At 34.8% G+C, this 23016-nt stretch overlaps 3 protein-coding genes and 1 long non-coding RNA gene across 8 annotated transcripts; 2 read left to right on the top strand and 2 right to left on the bottom strand.

The window, feature by feature from the left end:
• Positions 1-366: 366 nt before the first annotated feature.
• Positions 367-1674, bottom strand: Mrpl11 (mitochondrial ribosomal protein L11). Its single transcript, XM_072012776.1, has 3 exons — positions 1117-1674; positions 770-959; positions 367-703 (listed from the first exon to the last, which is right to left on the bottom strand). The coding sequence occupies exons 1-3, from the start codon at positions 1249-1251 to the stop codon at positions 441-443; spliced, it is 588 nt and encodes a 195-aa protein (XP_071868877.1). The 5' UTR covers positions 1252-1674; the 3' UTR covers positions 367-440.
• Positions 1675-1976: 302 nt separating this feature from the next.
• Positions 1977-6908, top strand: LOC139992167 (RING-type E3 ubiquitin-protein ligase PPIL2). Its single transcript, XM_072012774.1, has 11 exons — positions 1977-2194; positions 2281-2647; positions 2706-2871; positions 2981-3129; positions 3235-3358; positions 3427-3575; positions 3645-3796; positions 3879-4217; positions 4297-4955; positions 6170-6404; positions 6554-6908. Exons 1-9 carry the CDS (start codon positions 2163-2165, stop codon positions 4382-4384), a joined length of 1566 nt encoding a protein of 521 aa, XP_071868875.1. The 5' UTR covers positions 1977-2162; the 3' UTR covers positions 4385-4955; positions 6170-6404; positions 6554-6908.
• Positions 6793-22316, top strand: Pax (paxillin). 5 transcript variants are annotated; one of them, XM_072012768.1, is made up of 11 exons: positions 9016-9035; positions 9498-9595; positions 11759-11910; positions 17767-17920; positions 18033-18162; positions 18293-18494; positions 19179-19493; positions 19582-19755; positions 19826-20056; positions 21201-21321; positions 21408-22316. In XM_072012768.1, the coding sequence occupies exons 1-11, from the start codon at positions 9031-9033 to the stop codon at positions 21551-21553; spliced, it is 1728 nt and encodes a 575-aa protein (XP_071868869.1). In that variant the 5' UTR covers positions 9016-9030; the 3' UTR covers positions 21554-22316. The 5 variants fall into 5 exon arrangements, with proteins under 5 accessions (XP_071868871.1, XP_071868869.1, XP_071868873.1 ...); XM_072012770.1 differs by lacking the exons at positions 9016-9035; positions 9498-9595 and adding an exon at positions 6793-6938; XM_072012772.1 differs by lacking the exons at positions 21201-21321; positions 21408-22316 and adding an exon at positions 20186-20778.
• Positions 8262-11679, bottom strand: LOC139992171 (uncharacterized). Its single transcript, XR_011801037.1, has 5 exons — positions 11377-11679; positions 11096-11219; positions 10133-11006; positions 9812-10051; positions 8262-9578 (listed from the first exon to the last, which is right to left on the bottom strand). It is a non-coding gene; the product is annotated as an uncharacterized lncRNA (long non-coding RNA).
• Positions 22317-23016: the final 700 nt, after the last annotated feature.

The raw sequence follows: 23016 nt of genomic DNA, 5'->3' as shown, positions 1-23016 counted from the left end.
ACAAGATTAAAAATATTTTTTTTCGAGTTCCAATTGTACATGTACTTCATAAACAGTAAATTATAATTATTTGAAATTCATTTGTGTAATCGTTATAAAATTGTTAAAGAATGTAAACTCAAGTCATCATGTTTCCTAATTTCTAGTATTTATTTTTATAATAGACGTTACTTTTAAGAGGTTCAAAGAATTTAATATTATGTAATCATAAGACTCTATTTGTAAGATTTTATCCTTAAAGTTTAAGGTTGTTTTAAAATCTTTTCGTACATATACATATGAAATGTGCTATTACTTCTAGAAATTATACGAATCTATGTAAGATATTAACTGGGATAAATATAAAAGGAAAAATTATATAATATCTTTTTAGATTGTATTTAAATAAACTACCTTGCTTTTATTAATTATGTACAGTAAATTTGTCTTAATACATTAATTTAAACTGCCCTAAGTATTTTGGTTTCTCTAGCAGCCTCTAATTCTTCCAGGAATTTCTTAACATTTTCTTTTCTCTCTTTCATAAATTGTGCATGTTCTTCTGGATCTAATTTATCTACAATTTGAATACCACATGTTCGAGCCACACCAACAAGCATTTGACAAATTTGTTGTATGCTTAATAATGCCAAAGGTGGGTCTTCTGCTTTAATACAGGCAATCTCGTATAAATGTTTAAATGTTATTTTTCCTGCTACTTCCCCTGAAGAATATTATAATTTATTTAATGTATATCTACATATTCATATTTTACAGTATTAACATTTACCTTGTTGTATTTTTCCTTTCTGAATTCCAGCCGCTTGTTTCAAGAAATATGTTGCTGGTGGTTTGTGTATTACTAAATCATAACTCCTATCAGATCTAACTTTAACACGACATGGTAAAGGTATGCCTTCTTTAATATTCTCAGTTCTTGTATTAAAATCTTTGCAAAAGTTTGCTACATTAATATTTCTCTAAAAATAATAATGTAAATTTTTCATCAAAAACCTATATATTTTTTATAAAACTTAAAACAGTTGGACTGTTTAATACAATTACCACACAATAAATTACGATGTCGACTTACAACGTCGTAAAATACCCTAAATTTTAAGTATAAAATATTTTAACCTGTCCTAGTTGTGATCCCAATGGTGGTTTAGCATTTGCCATTCCTGCGGGAATAGTTACCCGTAAAGGTGAAGTATGTTCTACCTTTGGTAGTATTTTCTTCAACATTTTCCCTTTTTTAATTGTCTTAGACATCTCTGTAGACTTTTATTCAACTGCTTTAAGTCTCAAATCTATTTAAACTTAATTTATTCCAGTTCAATTTCGATTTGATGGATATAAAATTGTTATCTTTCTTTATTATTATTCAATAGGTTTCAATGCGTAGAATCCAAAAATTCAAATCTTAACTTTAAGGAATCAGCGGTTCCACAGTTATGCGTATATAAAACTCATCAGTTTTAGCATATTTTAGAGGTTAGTATGACACCATATTGCTCCTATTCGTAATTTTAATTGGTCCACATAAGTGAGCATTGAAGTGAACTTCGTCGAGTATTAGTTCATATTTGTATGAGTATAAAGCATAGTCCAAACCTAATCCAGAGAGGAAATTTCTTCTCTGTCTACTCCAATAATCACGATTCAAAATCCCGCCACAAAATGATTAATATCCACTTGCATTTGATACAGTCAGCGACTCCACTCATTTGACAAATTGTACATAGAAGCCAACATGATGTCAATGTAAACTGTCAAATATGCTAAAAAAGCTCAATTTTATATACGGATAACTTTTTAACCACTAGATGCCTAAAATTATGATTAGCATTTTTGGATTTTATGCATTGAAAACCATTAAATTGTAATAAAAGAGGCAATAATTTTATTTCCATTAAAGCGAGGTTCATCCTTCATTTGTATCAAATAAGTTCAAGTTTTGTATTCCAAACGTTTTATGTAGTGATAAAATAATATAGTTATTTTATCAGGTTGGCCAAGCTTGAAAAAGAAGTTTACTATGCTGTAGTATAAATACATATCAATTATTTTGGTATATGTCAAAGTGCAAAAAAGTATTAAATAATTTAAAAATATTATTGAATTAAATAGATATAATCATTGTAAGTCCTTTATAAAGATAACTAATCAATAACACAATCAAAATGGGTAAACGTCAGCATCAAAAAGATAAGATGTAAGATTTTTAAAAATATTATTTAGGTTATAATTTTATATTTTTCATTTTTCGAATTAAATTGTTTGTATTTATTATTCTTCCAGGTATTTAACATATACAGAATGGACAACATTATATGGTGGAAAAAAATCTGGAAGTTCTGAAGCAACTGAAGATACAACATTTCGTCGCTTGCCTTATGACCATTGTTGTTTAACTTTACAACCTTTCCAGCACCCTTATTGTGATCCACAAGGAAACATTTTTGAATTAGAAGCAATATTAGAATATATAAAAAAACTTAAGCATAATCCAGTTACAGGAAAGCCATTAGACACAAAAACTTTAATAAAACTTAATTTTCATAAGAATTCAGAAGGACAATATCATTGCCCAGTTCTTTTCAAATTATTCACTAAACACTCTCATATTATTGCTATCAAAACAACTGGAAATGTATTTTCATATGAGGTAAATGTTCATTAAGATAGAAAACATTTATTCATGATTTATAGTAATATTTTTTTAGGCAATAGAGCAGTTGAATATAAAGGCACGTAATTGGAAAGATTTAATAAACGATCAACCTTTTACAAGGAAGGACATTATCATAATACAAGATCCAAACAATGCAATGAAATTCAATTTATCTACATTCCATCATATTAAAAATAATATAAAACTTGAGGATGAAGGTAATATCTTACAAGTACATTCTAAAATAGAAATTTTCATTTATTGCAATAACACTTTTATATATACTAATATGAATAAATATGATATAGATACTGATAATTATTCTAGAAATGATAAGGGAACGTAATGACCCAAATGCAAAATTGAAAACTGTATCTATGGAAACTAAAGAAATATTAGCTGAATTAGATAGAGATTATAAACAGACTGAGACTAAAAAAGAAATCTCTAAACCAAAAGCAGACAAATTTAATGCGGTTTGTATATTAATATAAGTTTTATATATATATATATATATATATATATATATATATATATATATATAAAATATAACATTTGAAAATAGAAACTTATAAATATAGGCACATTACTCCACTGGTGCGGTTGCAGCTGGCTTTACATCAACAGTAATGCCAACAGAAACTACACACCAAGCGGCAGTTATTGCAGAAGATTTAGTACGATATGAAAGAGTTCGAAAGAAAGGTATGAACACAATTATTACGATATATATCTTTATATTTTTCTTAACTGAAACATTTTTTTTTTTTCAGGATATGTAAGATTAGTCATGAATTTTGGTGCTTTAAATTTGGAACTGCATTGTGATCTTGTACCAAAAACTTGTGAAAATTTTATAAAACACTGTCAGAATGGTTACTATGATGGAACAAAGTTTCATAGATCTATACGAAATTTTATGGTAAATATATGGCCACTTTAAGTAAGAGGTTTATAGATAATAAAAATGTTAACATTTTATTTTACTTAGATACAAGGAGGTGATCCTACAAATACTGGTAATGGAGGAACATCTATTTGGGGTAAGACATTTGAAGATGAATTCAAACCAAATTTAGTTCATCAAGGAAGAGGAATTTTATCAATGGCAAATGCTGGATCAAACACAAATGGATCGCAATTGTATATATTGTATTTCATATTTACATACGTTTACAAATGGAATTTCATTAAAATCTAATAAGTCCGTTCCATTTAATTACAGTTTCATTACGTTCCGATCGTGTAGACATTTAGATCGCAAACATACAGTTTTTGGAAAAATAGTAGGTGGGTTAGAAACGTTAAATGCCATTGAAAAAATTGAAGTAGATAACAAAGACAGACCAATAGAAGATATAATAATACAAAAAGCACAAGTGTTTGTTGATCCTTTTCAAGAAGCAGATGAACAATTAGCTGCAGAACGTGCAGCCGAAATTGAACGATTGGCTCAAGAAGCTGCAAAAAATAAATCAGATAATGAAGCAGGAAAGAATGACGTGTTAAAAGTATATCGATCAGGCGTAGGAAAATACATAAAACCGAACAAAGAAGAAGACAAGTAAAATCGCATTACATATATTTGTCGCTACGTATATATACATTTTTAGAACAATATTAATTATTAATTTTATTTGCAGGATGAAGAAAGAGGAATCAAGTATACCACCCATAATTAAAAAGAGAAAAATCGTAACAAACTCATTTGGTGATTTTTCGTCTTGGTAGCTATATAAATTATGAAGAAAGTATGTAACAAATATAGGTTATTTGAAATTCAATAGTGTAGATTTTAATTTAACTTCATACTCTATAAATGTAAATAATTTTTATGACTATAAGGAATTAAACCATGATCTATATATTTTTATTGCTCCCATTATGATATATAGAATGTACTGAAAGGAATGTAATTTACTTATAAACATATATGCATATAAATAATGAAGAAAAAAAAGTTTCTTTTTTTCATGGACATTATAAATAATTACTTTGTTACAGTAAAAATTATACTTAAATATATTATTCTAAACGAATGAGAAGTTCAATATATTATACCAGAGATGATACATTTGCTTATATACACATATAAAGGTTAGACAATGAATGCTGGAAGTTATGAAGTGAGAGAACCGGGTTCTCCATATTTGATGTTTGCATTGCCCAACTGAGGGACGTAAATTGATCATTCAATTTTGACACATTTTACCGTCATTTTAATTGAAAATTATCACGGGTTGAGTGTAATTTGTGCAACAATATCTACAGGGTTAATATATATTAAACATGGATGATCTAGGTGAGTAAAATGAATTTTAAATACCCAATTGATAAAATAACCTCAAATTTGAATCGATCATACTGTCAGAAACATTTATGTTTATAAGAATACTTATAACATATTATCATCTAATCATGTGTACTATTTACATCTTTTTTTAGTTTTAACTTTAATTTTTGTTTTAAAAATTTTTAAAATATGGAAATTGTGAAATATCACTCCCCTGATTTTATTTTAAATTTTTCAAATATGATATCAATAAATCGATGTTATAATTATACATGTATATTTATATTTATTTGTTCACACACACTTAATATAATATTTATATGTGAACAAGTATTATTGATAAAGGGATGCTAAAGAAAATCAAAAATGCAATTTTTTTCTAATACATCTAAATATGACGTGACAATTTTAATTCTATTGTATTTCACTTTTGTTACTATTTATATATGTACATTCGTAAATATAAAAGGTATATATCTTATTATTTGTAACCAAAGTTGTATCATTATGTATACGTATTCCTTTCGCAGTAGTGTTTTACATAATGTATTTAGATGAAAATTGATTAGGACTAGATTTAGTTGCAAAATATAGATGGCATGCTGTAATGTTACGAATTTACGAGTACCAGGCGAAGTGAAGTACGTAACTGTTATCTGTATTACCATGGTAACATTTTGTTGCGTCACCGTTAAATGCATCACATGTTAGTTCGTTCATCCCCAGTAACTTTATTAATCGTGATACAGGTTTTAATTATAAATCTTTTTCCACAAATTCTTCCATCTTGATTTGCTTAACGCATCACTTATAATATCTATATAATCAGTATTAATTATATGTTTGTTATAATCATATGCGATCGCAATGAGTTTATATCATTACGTATTTATACCTTCAAGTGCAAACTATAATGTTAATAAGTAGCGTTACTATCATCGATTATCATTTCGAGATAAAATTACGCAATTGCGATGTAATGATCTCTATTTTTGAATAAAATTAGAATTTCTAAGCACCTCTATAAATAAAAGCTTTTAAGTTAATTTAAAAAGCTGCGAAAATTTTGAGGAACACGGGTGGTTGCACGTGGTATATTTATTTATACCGGAAGAGATTTTCCAAAATCCGCATAATATCGCAAGTGCGCTCTGGGTTATCATGTGCCAACGATTCTACGTATTTTTAGTGTATTTCACGGCACCGTTGTCCTCTTGTTTTAGCATTGCTCGGAGAGGATGGAAGTCGTGAGTGCGGGCGAGCGCCTGAAATACACTTGTACATTTGAACTTCTTGTTTTCCTCCCGTCGAATTCACTCTATTCACAGAGTATTGATACCACGATTCTTGTTCTGTTGTATTTCAACAAGCGGTGACACTTCATTCTACAATCGTAGCCAATAAAAAACGTATTCATTCAGCTTCTCGCATAAAATCTCAATAACACATTGTGTGTGCGTAAGTAAATCTGTTGATTGCAGTGTATTTAAACGTGAGCGCAAAATAATTGAAAAACATATAAATGAGATAACGATCGATAGACTACTACTATTTATCAAGTTGCATACCTTTGATGCTCTTTTTTTTCTTTTTTTTAAACCTAGTAGATTATTCTCCTATTTGTGGATTCGTATGTATAAAATTCACAGACGGCATTCAACAAGTGGTCGTGTGGTGTGTGCATCATCCCCACCACTAATCGATCGTCTACACAGCTCGGTCGTTCGCGATAGACAGTGAAGAGAAGCATTACCGCAGTAAAAGTGCTACATAATAGCATACATGCTTGTACGCGATGAATTCGTGATTCCGTATGAACTGACATAAAATAAGTAAACGGATATAAGTGTGATTATATTTTCAAGTGGTACGTTTAAAAAAAAAAAAAAAAAAAAAAAATGGCTATGGATCGTACAATGTATGGAAAAGTAGAACCAAGCGCTATCTATCAGCCCTATAAAATCACCATCACAAAAGGTTCACCACCAGGATGTGAGTCGATAATTCTTTTTATGTTTTTAACCCTTTTAATTTTGCGTGATTTTAATGCTTTGTTCTATAACTTTAAAATAAAACGATGATATGAAATTATTTCTAATGATTACGGATGCATACGTGCATATATGCGACCTTTTTGCATATGTAATTAGTATACCGGTCTGGATTACTAATTAAAAATTGTTCTTGATATGCTTTCTTTTCATAGAATTAAAATTAGAAACATTAGTTAATATATCGATCTAGTATCTATGTCTGCGTTGGTTGTGTTCACGCAACTTTGCGCGATAACGTAATGTGAACTTTTAAATTAAGCTCAATTGCTTCTGACGGTATTATTTTTCGTCAGTTCATAGAGCGCGTTAAAACGTTTTGAAAGGGATGAATTAGTCGTGCCATCCTTGAATGGTTTTATAAATATAAGTAATTATTAAAATTAGCTAGTTTACATTTTAGTTAGATTACATATAAAAGGATGGGTTAATTTTATTCGCGTATGTCTTTTCTATTTACTATTTTTCGGTAACTAATTTATTGCTTACTAATTTATCATTTCATGTTTTGATAAATTTATAATAGTCTTGAATTGTTGGCGGAAATGAATCTCTGGCATATTTTCAAAGGTTAATACACAAAGTAGCCAACCTTAAAGATACTCCAAATTGTTTTCGTAATTTATGAAAAGATATATAAATATCTATAAATTAAAAAAATTAATTATTATTATTTGAAACATTTTTTAAAGAAATCTTCTAAAATTAAAAAGTGTACATGTTTCGATTTTTTCGCATGTGCAATCAGACTATACGTTTCTTACGATTTAAATTATTTTTAAAATGCACATTTAATTCGGTCTGAAGGGATGACTCATGATGCAACAGATCACATCATTTTTTTGGAATACCTTTCACCTACAATGTGGGTCGCCTTGACACTAAACTTTCTGAAATAATTCTCGAAGTCATTATTTACGGACGACCTTTTTATGGAAATCTATAAAAGAATGTGATACGTAGTTCATTTCTATTTGTTTCGAAAGAAATTTGAATTAAAAATATTGTGTCGATTTTTTCGAGTGGCGTCATCTGTTTGATCACACAGGAGACAAAGTGTTGATGTATCGACACAAGGGATCAATTTTATCGGTAGTGCCCCTGTCATTATATATGTACATAATTAATTATTAATTCTTAAAGATTCCTTTTCCATTTCCAATGTGAAAGACTTATAAATGCATATTTATATGCACTACTAATTTTTTCTTGTCAAATAATTCAGTAATTTATTTTATATGAGTTTTATAAAGAAAATCAAACATATGTATGTATATGTTTATACGATGAATACAATAGCTCTGCTTATACGATGAACAGCAATATGAAAGTTGTTATCATCAATATGCATTATTACGTTTCTAGTCGTAATGCACTAGCTTTTTTAGAAATACAGGAAACTGCACTTATTTATCATGCATTCCATTGCATAAAAGCTCATATAATGATCCAATGTGTGCGTAGGCATCTCTTCCTTGAACGAACCTTGGTTTGATTTATACATATCCATATGAGGCACGACAGTGTGTGATTTAACTTCCTACGCTTACGACTGGCATACATGACTCGAATAGGATCAACATGATCCATTCTATTTTCACAAAACAATCTACAATTTTTTTTTTTACTCTTGTGTTACGAACAAATTCGTAAATCCTCTGTTTGGAAGATACCGCTCTCCCGAAGGAAGTACAAAATTCAAAATAGTAAGAGAAAACCGTGGCAAAAGATGATGGGTGGTCGAAGTTATTCTTGGGTATTTTGTCGTCATGAATCTAGATGTAAACATATATAAGCATCGCGTGAAAGAAGGTGCGAAACAGAGACGAAGAACAACGAGGTTGAAAAGAGGGAGGAAGGAGAAGAGGGACAAAGGAAGGAGGAGATGGGTTCACGTAACACAGATTCTGTAGATGCAAACTGAGAAAACACGTGCTGGCAGTTCTACCTGATCTCGCAACACATACGTGCCTCCTAGCCATCATATCTTCGTTTGCTCATTACCTTCGACACTTGCACGTGGCGATAATTTAATGTGGTATGAAATAATTTAATTTCATTTTTTGTAATCATATAGATTAATTGTAATACAATAACAATTATCTCAAGTGTCGAAGCATATCGTCATTATTAAATAATATAATTATATCTACAAGATAAATGTTTATCCGTACGTGTGTATAATTGTACCAAAACAGTAAGTACATACTATGTAATAATTGTCGGGGAAGGAGATATATTGTATATATAGAATGTTTCGAATATTTTCACTAGCCAAATTAGAATCGCTGTCGTTCCTCATTCGTGTTTGTGTCTCTCTGTTCGTAAACAGAATCGGAGGTCAGTCTTCATATCATCATCAATGTTTGGATAGGTTACTCTCGAGTTAATCATAAGGATTACACACTTAAATTTTCAATTCTCATCCTGTTCTTCGGTGATATATTAAACTCCAATTTTTAGTGTCATTTGATTCAGTGTCATGTCGTTGAAAACATAGTGATATGACTATGACCGACATTACGAGCCCTGTATCGCCGATTAAACCGGCTCGTTTGGCAACGATCCAACGACACGCACGCTGGGAACAGTATATAAGTAAGTAAATTTGGAGCCAATAGTAATGCGAGTTAATGACAGTAATCACTAACTTTGTCTATGCAGAGATCGATGGAAATTATGATTGCATCGAATCCTAATTATAATTACGTGCTTTCTTGCGACCATGTTTTTGTTTTGCTTAATCAGATGTTAATAATAACAATACATATTCGATGTAATATATTGAAAGCAGAAACATTTTGATTTAAATACCTGCGACTGTAATACTTCTATATGATTTATTAAGTGTCTAAAGTCATTATCGTACGTGTCCAATATCCCTGAAATTTATGACGAAAGTGCGTTACGCATATCATGCAATATTAATGTCCAAATTGACTGTATGATTCAGCAGTATAAAATAGATCCGGGGGAGCTCGGTAGGCTTCCTGCCAACCACGAATTTCATTCAAACGCGTTGTTATATTGATTCAAAGTCGACACGAACTAGACCTGAAACTCAATAATTCTTCATTAATTAAAAAATACTACGGCATTAACATTCTTGTTTCATAATGTATAAAAATTGATCACCTTTCCCTTAAAGACCTACTTTATCGACAAAGCAAGGACGCAATATTTGAATTATTATATTCGTTTTCTTATCGTTTTCTAACCTTTAAGTTACGTTATCGAAGGTCCAATTCAAGGAACATTTCAATTTCCGCGAAAGAGCACATCCATCCGATTCACAAGTAACTGTCTAGTTCAGGTTCTACTCGCGAACCATTTCTTCGTAGCTGGCTAGGTTGGTTTTCCTTGGCTTCGCGAACCAGCCTCGAGTTTCTACTTCCCTTGTTGTGAGAATACTCCCTCCATCTCCTGTTCCTCCTCCTTCTCCAGACCAGCTTGCCTCCTCCAGGCTTCTATTCTCCGGCTTCGAAGCCGGTCGCTTTACCGAGAACTTGATTGACAATCAGTACCGTTTTGCCGATCATCACAGATTCACGTGCGCAAATCTCGCCGATCCGATAAGCACGTGACAGTTTGTTCGCTATATCGTGATTTTACATCGCCCAGGGGAGAGTATCGGACAGAGATAAACAGATAGAAAGGAATGTATCGTTGGTGTTGCACGCGATTATTGAAAGGAGAACGTGTATAAAGTATTTACACGGACGTTGGTTGAAAATTTCGCGAGGTCTGCGATATTATCAGTGTCAAATCGTCAACGATTTCGACGTCGATCAGTTTCGTTTCCCTCTCTCGATTAGAGAGTAATTGCACAGTTGTGAATAGAAGTGTGGAAACTACACGATCTCGCGAATATCCCACACGCGTTGCTTTCGATTCGACTGGAAATTGGTGGCGAAGTTCGACGTTCTCGGAACAGTGGGTGTGTCGCAGTTTGTCTCGCGATGGAAACAGGATGTGAGTCGCAGGCTGGGGCCGATAATCTCTACGAATCCTACAATACCGAGAAAACGGAAACAAATCTTCTTAGTCTTGGTAAATGATTCTTTTATACGTGACTTTACGACGTTCACGGAGGTTTACCTTGTACGCTTATCTCTAAGCTTTGCTCGTTAAACAACGCTCACGTCATCGTCTTTTTTTCTTTGTTATTTTGCCATGAGATATCGAAAATATTTGAGTGTGCATACTTTCAGCGCAAGAACATCTTCACATAGAGCGCAAGCGTTGTTGATCAATCGATATTTCCAGGTGGTAAACGAGAAAAAAAGTTCCTCATTTTATTATCGTAAAGGAAAGACAGTTTTTATCATGGAATATAAAAATGTGTGAATAAACGAGCAATGTTAAAGCGGTGTACTCACTGAAGTAGTTCATCTTGATACAGTTTTCCAATGAGCTTGCCTAAATTTATACTGACTCGATGTTAGCAGCGCTCGTTAGTTGCTTCGATGAAAACTTAATGTGCTTATCGGTGTCGTTGACACCATTCTCGTTATTTAAACAACACAGGCAGCCATTTTATTACTGTTTGCGATAAATGTATACAAAAATTCTGATACACCTGAAGCAATATCTGAAGAAAAATAACAAGCTATGCCTCTTACTAATATCTTCTACGTGAAATCAGCCAATTTATTTTATTCTTGCAAAGAGGTCCATAATTCAATTGCCTTCTTGAAATCATTAGGGATAATTGAAGATACTTCTCGGTGACGTTTTACAGCAATTATTTCTTGATTTCAGATGCGCTATTGGCAGATCTGCAAAACACAGTGTCATCGGAAGGAAATCATGTCGGTAGTAACGCCACTCCTGGTTATGGATCGCTGAACGGCGCGAGAACCACCGCCTATAGATCCTACGATAATCGAACTTCTCCTCTTCCGCCGCAATCGGTATGTAAATTTTCTTTGTTATATTTCAATAGGAAAAATTTTATTCTTCTTTTCTATTTACGCCAATGAATTCAATTAACAGCGCTGTCAAATGTGAAAACCAATTTCGTATCATTTACAATGGGAGAAATATTCGTGCAACGTACTTATAACACGGTCACGGTACATTATTGTTGAACAATGCTTCGATACACAAATATTCGTATATCTCGGTTTCTGTAATAAACGGAGAGTGATAATTATTTGACAAAATTTGCAAAGTATTTAATAGAACATTAAATTGCAATATTCTTTATTGAACTATAAGTGTTTATGTATTTATGGAGTACCTAAATGTGCAAAAACGTAAAAGATATTCAAAGGAAATACTTACATAATATTTATATATTTAGAGGATGGATCGAATTTCTGTTTTTTTTTTTTTTTTATAAATCGTGAATTTGTTTTATTAGTGATAAATTGTAAAAACTAACTGTCTTATCGATATCGCGTTTTATCCGCAGTTGATTAGAGAGACTTAGTTGCTTTAGGTTGCGGTTTGCTAAGATAGATGGCGAGTGTGATATGTTCAGCGCGACATGCTTTTCTCGCGGTTCCATTTTAAATTTTACGGTGACCTTCTCTCGAGTTTCCATAATCTCACGAAACGAAACGATCAAACGTACGCTAGCGCTTCGCTGAAAAATGGCGGTTGGACGGCTCTGAAAATAACCAAGAATTTACGATTATGATTTCCTCGTTTAATCGGACAAATTGGCAGACACGGTCAATCAGTTGTATTTTTCGTACTTATCGAAGCCAACTTTGTATCACGATCATTCTTGTAACGTATTTTTAGAGGCGGCCGTGGAAACGTGTTGTTAGAACTTGTCCAACACGAGTGATCTCGCGTCATGCGTTCAAAATAAAGTCGAAACAGAGGCAAACCTTTTCTTCCGATTTCAGAGGAAATTCGAAAGAGATGTTCGCAAACGAGCAACCATGCGAAATAGTTACATTCCAGTGGTTGGTGTGACGCAAAGAATCGTCTAAAATTAGTATCGATATCGCCTCTAAAATTAACCAGTCGAGAGTCGTCAAGCCGCAAAAAAGCTATAGATCCGTGAAAAAATGGATATATCACGAGAAATGAGCTCATATTACGTGCGTCCAGTCGGTTCCTTTTAAACCTACGATCGTTTATTGCCGTGAAAAGATGTCGAATGACTTAATCATCGATCCGTAATTTCATGTTTAATCGACTCTGAAATATGTTCCACGATGATGAATCGTATCGGATTCCGGATCGCGAGCATTACTATCCGAAACTATTAACGGGCGGCATTCGATCATTTCGCAGGAAATTGACCAATTACCTACCTACAGTACAGTCACATTTATTATTACGTATTTAATATATATATATATGTAAATCGAGTCGTTCCCAAATTTAGATTCTAAAAACAACACTAGACTTTCGTCAGCAATTGTTATAGACTGTAAAATAATTGAGGAGGTTTTCGAAAAAATACATAGAGTTATTGGAAATATGTTGCTGCCAAGTATAATATTTCATAGTCAAATAGTTAAATCATTATGGAATCTATATTTATTGTATACCTATAAAAAGAACATAGTTCTTTAATCCACTGAAGTCTAACGTTACGGTAAATATCTTCTTCCGATATCACGAAAGGTCGTATTATATTTCTGATTTGAACTTTTGACTTTCCGTAAAATATTTGATTGTTTATTCCCTGGTACGTTTCTCGCGTGTTGAAAAGACGATATATAATAGCCTAACTTGTGGCCCCCAGTGGTTTTAAATCGTATGAAGAAACTGGAACTAAAATCAAGACACTTTGCTTGATCCACCATTCTGTTGTCATAAATCTGTTCTCGAGAGAGCTGCTCCAGTTTTTCATTTCGTAATCGATCACAAGAAAGAAAACAGAAAAGAAAAGAAAAGAGAAACAAAAATATCTTTCGAGTAGGAAGAAATGTAAAACGATACGAAGGTTAGAAACTAAGAGTTCTCGAGTTGGACTCGCACGCTTATCGATCTTTCTCGCGGAATATTTGTTACGTTCCCCGGTGGTATTATCGATTATTTCCCAGTGGAAGCAACGATGCATCAATTATTCAGATTCTCGACGTTTGAGTTGGCTGCAAAGTTTCCCGGTTCGCGTGCAACACGGTTTCCATCGCGCCAACTGCACAGTAACCAATTGCCAAATCCGATTCCTGCTATAAAGTACAACTTCATCCGAGATTTAATTGCCTGGTTCCGTCGCCATATTTCTTGATCGTTTCGAGTATTCCCTTGTTGCGTAACACGTGGTCGCTTTAGGCGTTCTACCGAGTCATCCTTACAGTGGTAACTCCTCCTTGCTAGAATATTCCGTGACAAATAGCATTTAACATCTCATAGCTATAATCATTTAGAAAAAAGAAACGACATGACGACGCGGTTTCATTCCATCGTTTCTAATTACGTTATCAAATAGTTAGTTTAATGGAGATATTGATATAGTCGAGCAGTTGATGTTTGAGACATAGCCAAGATTTATCGACATATTGAACAGGAAACGCATTCACCGAATACCAAACGTCTATTGCAAATGACAGGCGTATCACCTAGCGGAATTTAATTGAAATTCATTCGCTTAAACAGCGTTTGAAGCGGTGAAAACAGAGAAACAATACATCTGGCGATACATCTTTGTTCATAATTTCCTCGATTAAGATAAACGAAAAGGCTCGATGGAAAAAGAATTCTATTTGGAATTTTCGAAGCTCGTTTTAATGTTCAGAAACATTTATACATAGATTATCATCATTACTATTCAATTTTAAATTGAGCTAGTTCTAGGTAAAATCCATCTTCGATAGAATATACCGCCGGTAAAATTTACTTAACTATATGTTTTTTATATTAGCTTTATCAACTTTATCCACAATTTTCTCAGATTAAAGTTGAACTTAAAAAAAAAAAAAGAAAGAAATTCAACTCCATAGTTCCCTTCAAACATTAAAACAAATTACTACACGTATTCATAAAACTAGACATTCAGAGCAAAATTCTCCATACATTTTTTCACCGAACCTTCGTATATTTTATCGATCGTCGGTGTCATTGTACAATCACTGGTCTTCTTCTTTCCCATCGTATGCAAGCACACGAGAAAAGACCGAAGCATAACGGCTGTGCATAGATAGATACGTTATACGGTTTCTGTTTCACCTTGCGTGTTTTACCATTCGATCGAAAAAGCAATTTTTTCTCTGCTAAACAAGGATATTCAGTACTCAGAAACCCCGCTAGAGGCTTGCTCGAAATTGCCGTGAATATAGCGGATATCTTTTCGAACACTTCTGGAGCTTCGTCTTATAAATAGATTTTATTGCACCTATGAAAATCGTCATGTTCCATTTGCTGCTATCAACCTACAAAGGAAGAACCAAATCCAAGGAAAATAATGGTTTCGCGAGAAATCACTGGCGATAACGAAATACGTGTAGACCATTGGAGATTTATGTCTGTAACGAACATAATTTTTCATAGTTTTACTAGACGACGCTGGCGTTAAATAAATCATAACGTCGTGCTCTTCTTCTTGGAACACTTGCAATGTCACGAAACACTGCCGTTGGGTGACGCTGATTGGCGTTCTCGCGTTGAGCTTTCGGCCACGATAAACGAAAAGTTGGCGAAAACCTGTCGAATCGCGCACTATTTTCCTTTGATGCGAATTTAGCACGAAACGAACCGTGTTACGTATTCGTACGGGTTCCAATGCGATTCTCGAGAACGTTGCGTAAACCGTGCGCGACTCTCGAACCACGCGCAATCCTTTTAAAGAAAATATTCGACTTTGAATCTTTCTTTCGTTTCTCGAATCTTTGCTCCTCAAACGCGACTTGCTTACGCGGTTCAGTGTTAAATAATATTGCAAGAGGCGATCGAGAAGACACTGTAAATGCCAAAATTGAAAAACTTTGTTTCTTATTGGAATATATCCTACCTATCAATGAGAACACCGCGGTATAGAATCTAACTGTAATTTCCCTTTTTAAATAGTTTACCGACGGTGGTGTCGGATGGTAAACTATAATGGTAAAAGATGGTGTCGCAGCAACGTTGCCTCTGTAGAAAAATATATAAGTTTCAATAAACTTTAGTTAACTGATTTTTGACTTTTCTCTATGCCGTCTGTCTAAACGAATGAAACATCGAGTTTTCTTTACAACTAAGAAAATTGCATATACAGGATTTTCTACGGATTCCCTTTTTGAATGAATTTGGACTACGTTAAAATACATAAGCTTCCTTTTTTTTTCGAAAAACTTGTTTCTTGACACGTACAACGTTTTCTTCAATTATACGCGATTCGTTGTTTTTCGAAAGATGCGCAATTCTTTCAATGATACAATTTAGTTTCGAATCTATTCTTCTTAAATAAAATATTTCTTGTCAGCTGTCGACTACTGACTGACATTGGAAAATCGGTACGCAGTGTATCGATTCTCAGACGACTCGTGATTCTCGAATGAAAATATGTAACTTTTAAAAACTACCACGTGGGGATTTCTTGGCATCTTGTAAAAGTACCATCGCAATGGAATTATTTTTGTAATCACCGCGAACGATGATTTTTCTACTCTTCGTCTAGTAACTAACAATAAAAATATTGAACTCCATCTATTTATTAATTTCTTAATTTAAGGAAGATATACCGTAACGAACTTTCACCCACGACATTCTTTAAGAATTAATTTTACATACTTCTCTCTTAAAACACGTCCTCTTCGTCCTCTACTGGATGAATATTAGACGAAGTTGGGAAGCACGGAGGAAATCTCCACAGGAAAGTTTGCGTTCGGCCTATTTTCGCAAGTTTGGTGAATCGGTGATTTATGAAGTTCCCCGTGTCATTGTAGATCGCGGCGGTTTATAGGCCCGTGTTTATTTTTTGATCGACCAGCCTTGACGAGCAAAGCGTTTCGCAGGCTACGATTCCACGTTCGAGGGATCAGTCGAAGAAACTTCGACCAGGGTTCTGCAGGATTGTCGGATATACTGCGACATTTTCTTTCCGTCGGAGATTCGCTATGGATATTTTTGGAACGACAACTCACTGAGCAACCTAGTTTCCACCATCAGGATGTATCGTTCTGTATCGCTTCATCATGATGATGAAAGACGAAAGAATATATTAGATATGAATAATAAGACGTATAATCAGACGATCTTAACCGAATGTTATCTGATAAACGTGTCTTCCTACGTAGTTGATTAATTATCAGCGATTTAATCGGGCGAAGATCAAGTTGGAGCAAAGTTGATTCGGTTCTGGTCGTTGCTCGTTGAATCGCCGGAACAAATTCGCGGTGCTTCTCTCTTGCTCGAGGATTTTGCAACAAACGAGAGTAATGTTGGTCGGTTTGGCGGGCAGATTTCTATTAAAAGTGCATGACGCCTTGTCCTCCGCGCGACCACCTAATTGATAATGTATTTACAAATTCCGCGCAGCATCTAATGACATCATGTTTTGAAATAATACCGCTTTTGCGGCAACTTGGCATCTGTCTCTTGTCCGCGACACTTTTTTCCCTTGTTCTTGCCCCGAGTAACGAACAAACTTACGCGCACGCACTTAACACAACTCCTAGTTGATTCTCATTCGCCTGTTAACACAAATATTCAGACCAATCGAACAAACGAATATTACGATCAATGAGAAATTGCTATTCCGCGATAATCCTGGAAAAATCTGTCGAAAAGTGGACATATTAGGTGTAAAAATTGAATGAGTAAAATATGGATGATAAACAAATTAAAAAGGATCGATAGCGAACGATGAATTGCTGTTGCAGCCGACTTATCAGAACCGGGAGGCCATCGAGGAGAGCATCGCGAAAGGCAGCGGCGGAGGAAAGATGCCTTCCCTGAACAACAATCTGTCGGAGTTGGACACGTTGTTGCAAGATCTAAGCAACGCTCGTTACAATGCTCACTATCAGGAAAGAGGTCAGCATCCTATTTTCATGTCTTTCGTTTACATCAGTTTCGATCAGATACGCTAAATTAGAATTTGACGAAAACTATGCAACGACGATGATCGAAATATCGATGACCGTAGAGAATCGCGTTTCCTCGGGAGGAATGAATGGTGATTCTAGTCCGATGCTTCGTTCTCCGAGTAGCATGTCAGCTTCAAGGCCCACCGTCGATTCGTTGCTCGAAGAATTGAGCACCGCGGTACCGAACGGGTAAGCGTTTCCCTTTTATTCCTGGAAAAATCACGAACGAACGAGAAAGAGGAGAAAAAGATAAAGTTCGAAAGTTTGCGATTTGAACACGGTACTTTGGAATTGATTTTAACGCGATCTTCTTCGTCAGGGATTATCCTCCCGATGGTAGAGTGAAAGTTACCATTCAAGAAACGTCCACGGAGGTGCAACCCGTGTACGATGGTTATCCTCCTAGACAGCACGGATCGTTGAATCGCAGCGAGGTCCAGAAGAGTTATACCAATGGTCACACCGCCAGCAACGCTACCAAGGAGCTTGACGATTTAATGGCTTCTCTCTCCGAATTCAAGGTACGGTGTATATCAGGAAATTTGTCTCTTATATCTTCTCTGACGCGTCAGCGCAATCGTCAGATCTCCTACCACCTAAGAACAATTACGTAATTCATAGATTCCTCGACACCGAGTGCAATAAGCGTTTGTAATGTTTGCTTACTATTAAAATCACTACAGAATGAGAAAACAGTGCCGTTAAAACTATCCCTGCCCATTCTTGGCTCCCTAAGTTACCAAAATAACTTCCATTCCACCATCCACCATCTACCACTATTCGACCATCTACTCTACTCCTCTTCTCTCTCTCTCTCCTTTTCTTCGTGTTCACCGATTTTCCGTGGTAGGAGAGGGAAAATATAGAAGGTGGGGAATATAGTGATCCACGAAATCTCTCAAAGCTTTCAGCCAGTCTGCAAGCTCGCCTCTGCCAATCGACATCTCTCGCGGGTCCTTAATATTTTTCAGTTTTCAAATTTCAAATATTCGCTACCTTGACATTCCGCTTCTAATAACATACCTCACCGATTTTTCAATTCTCTTTCATCTTAACATCTTGCAGCGAAAACTCGTTCGCTTTCCATGCTCTTTCATTGCTCTTCATCCTGCTTGATTTGTGAGAATATTCTGAAACATCATGTTCTTCGCTACTCTGCACCGACTGGCTTTTTTTTTTTATAATTATATGTCGTACATTTGCAGATCAATAGTAGTTCTCATCAACTTCAAACAGTGACCGATTCTCCATACGCCAAGCCGAACAAGGCGACCAAGAGTTCGCAAAGCCCGTTGCCACCCGAGGGCACGCAAACTCGAATTCATATCACCGAGACTCACACTACTCATCACCACCAGCAACAACACGGAGAGCCTTATCCACCGCAGCCAGCAACTCAAACTAAACAGAATCAGTTGGATTCTATGCTAGGAAACCTTCAAGCCGATATGAGTCGTCAAGGAGTGAACACTACTCAGAAGGGATGCTGCAGCGCTTGCGAGAAACCAATCGTGGGACAAGTAAATCCAACTCAATCATCGTTTGGATCTTGCCAAATTTGTCGACAAAATTTGTATATAATCAAGTGATAAATTATGCCTCTTACAGGTGATCACCGCTCTAGGAAAAACATGGCACCCTGAACATTTCACATGCACGCATTGCAATCAGGAACTGGGCACGAGAAACTTCTTCGAAAGGGAGGGTCACCCTTACTGCGAGCCCGATTATCATAATCTTTTCTCACCACGTTGCGCCTACTGCAACGGTCCCATTCTGGACGTAAGGCGTCCAACGAAACCCACACGCGGTGTTTCGTTCTAGTATTACAGCAGATTCTTGTTATTTTCAGAAATGCGTAACCGCGTTGGAAAAAACTTGGCACACGGAGCACTTCTTTTGCGCTCAGTGTGGCAAACAGTTTGGTGAAGAGGGGTTCCACGAGCGGGACGGAAAGCCGTACTGTCGGGAGGATTACTTCGACATGTTCGCGCCGAAGTGCGGCGGATGTAATCGTGCTATTATGGAGAATTATATCTCCGCTCTAAACAGTCAATGGCATCCGGATTGTTTCGTCTGCAGGGTAGGTTTTTTGCTTGTCGATATTTATCCGTAACAAATTGTTTCCATTTGCAGCAACGCTTCAGGATTAATACGAAGTATCGATGAACTGTTTGCACAGTTCAGTAGCTTTAAAATGTAAAACTTGCAGGATTGCAAGAAGCCGGTATCTGGGAAGTCGTTTTATGCGATGGAGGGCAAACCCGTTTGCCCAAAATGCGTCGGTGTCGATGATGATGAAGAAGAAGAGGAAGAAGCATAGGCGATGGCGAGCCATCGCGTTGCTTCGATTTCTTATGTAAAAAGCCCTATTGTTCCCCTCTTTATGCTGTCAGGCTGCAAAAGTTTATGATCCTGACTCTTCCCCCTTCCTCCCATCTTTTTTCAACAGGTGATTTAGGTGGCCCAGAAAGGAAGAATGCACCGATTCGACTTCATCCCCGTCGTTATCTGTCTCTCTCGAAATTTCTATTCATTTATGTACACGAACACACACGAACACACACACGGATAAATGTACGGTACACATTACAAACAGTTAGGGCGTCGTTAGGATTACAATAGAATTCTACGAGAAATTATTCGATGCAGCCGGAATTAAATTTTTGCTGTTAAATTACGTTCTATAGATAGATAAATATTATTAATAATCGATCGTTACGCTAATATCAATTGCTAGTATTGTATGCGAAATAAAAATAAATTAGGAAAAAAAAACAAAAAAAAACACACACAACACAAAGAGTTAGCTCGTGACTCGGATGCTGCCGCTTGCCACGTGTCTTCGTTGAAGGCAGGTGTGTCGGACGCCGGCATCCTATATTGATCTAATGATGTTTGTCAACGCATAGATTCACTACAAATTACGATCTGTAGATCTCACGGGCTATTCATATATTAGCTATACATTAACCCATACACGTACAGCAGATGTACGCGTGCTTGAATACGCGTAATTTATACTTGTCTCGTTGAGTCGTTCTTCCATATTATGGAGTAGTCGTTCTAAATTCATTCATAAATGAATAGGGATTAAAGAAACGACATTATTGTATAGTACTATCTTTTCTATTCTCTGTAATGATGTTCAATACAGTCATACATTTCTTTTCTCGTGAAAAATATTTCTAGTTGATATACACGCTTCTTTTGTTTTATATTCACAGGATTGTAGACAAAAGTTTCAAGGTGGCTCGTTCTTTGATCACGAAGGTTTACCCTACTGTGAAACTCATTACCACGCTAAAAGAGGGTCCCTATGCGCAGGGTGCCATAAACCAATTACAGGTACCTGCGCTTTTCATACCTTCTACTAATAATCATTATGTCGTTAACCGTTGCTAATTTTGCAAATAAACATTATCTTCTTTCAGGTCGTTGCATTACCGCGATGTTCCGGAAGTTCCATCCCGAACATTTTGTATGCGCGTTCTGTTTAAAGCAATTGAACAAAGGTACTTTTAAGGAACAAAATGATAAACCATATTGCCACGGGTGTTTCGACAAGTTATTCGGTTAAAAATCTACCGCAAAGTATTCGTATTTGTAACATAAAGACGAACAGGCGCTGTTTCGCTTGGTATTACTTACAATTTTTATAGGCTGCTCACATATGTCTATACCGCGTAGAATATGTAATCGCTTTAGTCATCATACACAAGTACTGGTATTCCACGATTCAAGCTTCGTGTCGTGACCCGAAGCAGCCTTTGGAAATTTTTATAAATCTCAATATGCAAATGGTGCAACAATTCAATTATATCACGTATCGTTGTTTATTCTTATGCATTCTTATCATAAGAATAAGGTAATAGGATAATTGTGGTCGTTATTATCTTCCATTGTCCTTAATAAGGGCACGTTGCTAATATTTTCACGAATATTTTATATTACGTATTTTACATTGACCTACAATCTAAGGATTATTAAAGGGTGCTAATTAGTAGTTTATTTTTACTAATAATGTAATCATTGAGAGATATATCGAAGAAAAAAAGCTGCCAATTAAAAAAGATATTTGTGAAATCGGAACATTACCAAATATTTACAATTCTGATAGATTTGATACGTATTTATAAAATATTTATATTTACGATTGCAATGATGCAAGTTGTATTTTCCAATATAGAGGTTTCTATAGAGGTTAGTATTTACCAGGTATCTGAATATCCACAAGAAATACAATATTACAAATATCGATAAATATGACATAAATTAATCAAAAGCAAAATATTCCATAAGTGCATAATGTAAGAGCAGTAAAAATATGAATTAAAGATTAATTTTTGTAGTATTTTTTCTTGAAGGCTTCCTATTTCCTACTTTTTTTTTAATATAAAGACTAGGATAAAATCTAAAAATAGACAAGAGTTTCTTTTTATACGCTGTTTATTTGGCATGCTGTGGCACAGCAGTATTCATATTGTTTCACTAATAAACATCTAAGAGATATTATATACAGTAACATTCATTGCCGTGTTTATCATTACCGTGCGAATCTCTATATCGAGATAAATCAGAAAAAATGTGTTTTAAACTATAATGTTTTAACATTAAGAATACACGTATAAAAGTATGAATGGAAATGTATACTTAGAGATGTGCTATTGTAAAGTGTCATAGTTTGCGCTATACATATTATTACCGTCAAACTAAGAAAATAACAAATAACTACCTAATCATACGAATGCTTTCCCGCAAGTTCGCAAGTATGATTAACGCGTATCACAGATATTGTCTTTTAGATTTACTTTTTTGAGGAAATTGTCATGCTAATGTTGGAAATAATTCAGAGAAACTTTCGTGCCAAAGATCCGACAGACCTATGTTACTTTTTTCAAGTCGTACATCAGAATTTGGAGAACCGTGCGATTCGTATCCATAATCGGACGCGTTAGAATCTAATTTCCTATGTGTGTAGTTAATATCCACATCTTCAGATTGTATACTCGCCGGCGACATAGAATCCGTATTTGTGTAACA

The sequence above is a fragment of the Bombus fervidus genome, chromosome 11, assembly GCF_041682495.2.
Source record: "Bombus fervidus isolate BK054 chromosome 11, iyBomFerv1, whole genome shotgun sequence".
Taxonomy (NCBI): domain Eukaryota; kingdom Metazoa; phylum Arthropoda; class Insecta; order Hymenoptera; family Apidae; genus Bombus; species Bombus fervidus.
The sequence above is the reverse complement of the archived record's forward strand: the minus strand, read 5'-3'. Positions and strand labels throughout refer to the sequence as shown.

Bases quoted from the DNA above. Each gene is read 5' to 3' on its own strand.
- Mrpl11 (XM_072012776.1), bottom strand. From the start codon at position 1,251: ATGTCTAAGACAATTAAAAAAGGGAAAATGTTGAAGAAAATACTACCA. The intron at 960-1,116 runs GTTAAAATATTT...TATTATTTTTAG, and splicing joins TGGGATCACAACTAGGACAG to AGAAATATTAATGTAGCAAA. The intron at 704-769 runs GTAAATGTTAAT...AATATTCTTCAG, and splicing joins GAAAGGAAAAATACAACAAG to GGGAAGTAGCAGGAAAAATA.
- LOC139992167 (XM_072012774.1), top strand. From the start codon at position 2,163: ATGGGTAAACGTCAGCATCAAAAAGATAAGAT. The intron at 2,648-2,705 runs GTAAATGTTCAT...ATATTTTTTTAG, and splicing joins GAAATGTATTTTCATATGAG to GCAATAGAGCAGTTGAATAT. The intron at 3,359-3,426 runs GTATGAACACAA...TTTTTTTTTCAG, and splicing joins TGAAAGAGTTCGAAAGAAAG to GATATGTAAGATTAGTCATG.
- Pax (XM_072012768.1), top strand. The intron at 18,163-18,292 runs GTAAGCGTTTCC...CTTCTTCGTCAG, and splicing joins AGCACCGCGGTACCGAACGG to GGATTATCCTCCCGATGGTA. The intron at 21,322-21,407 runs GTACCTGCGCTT...ATCTTCTTTCAG, and splicing joins GTGCCATAAACCAATTACAG to GTCGTTGCATTACCGCGATG.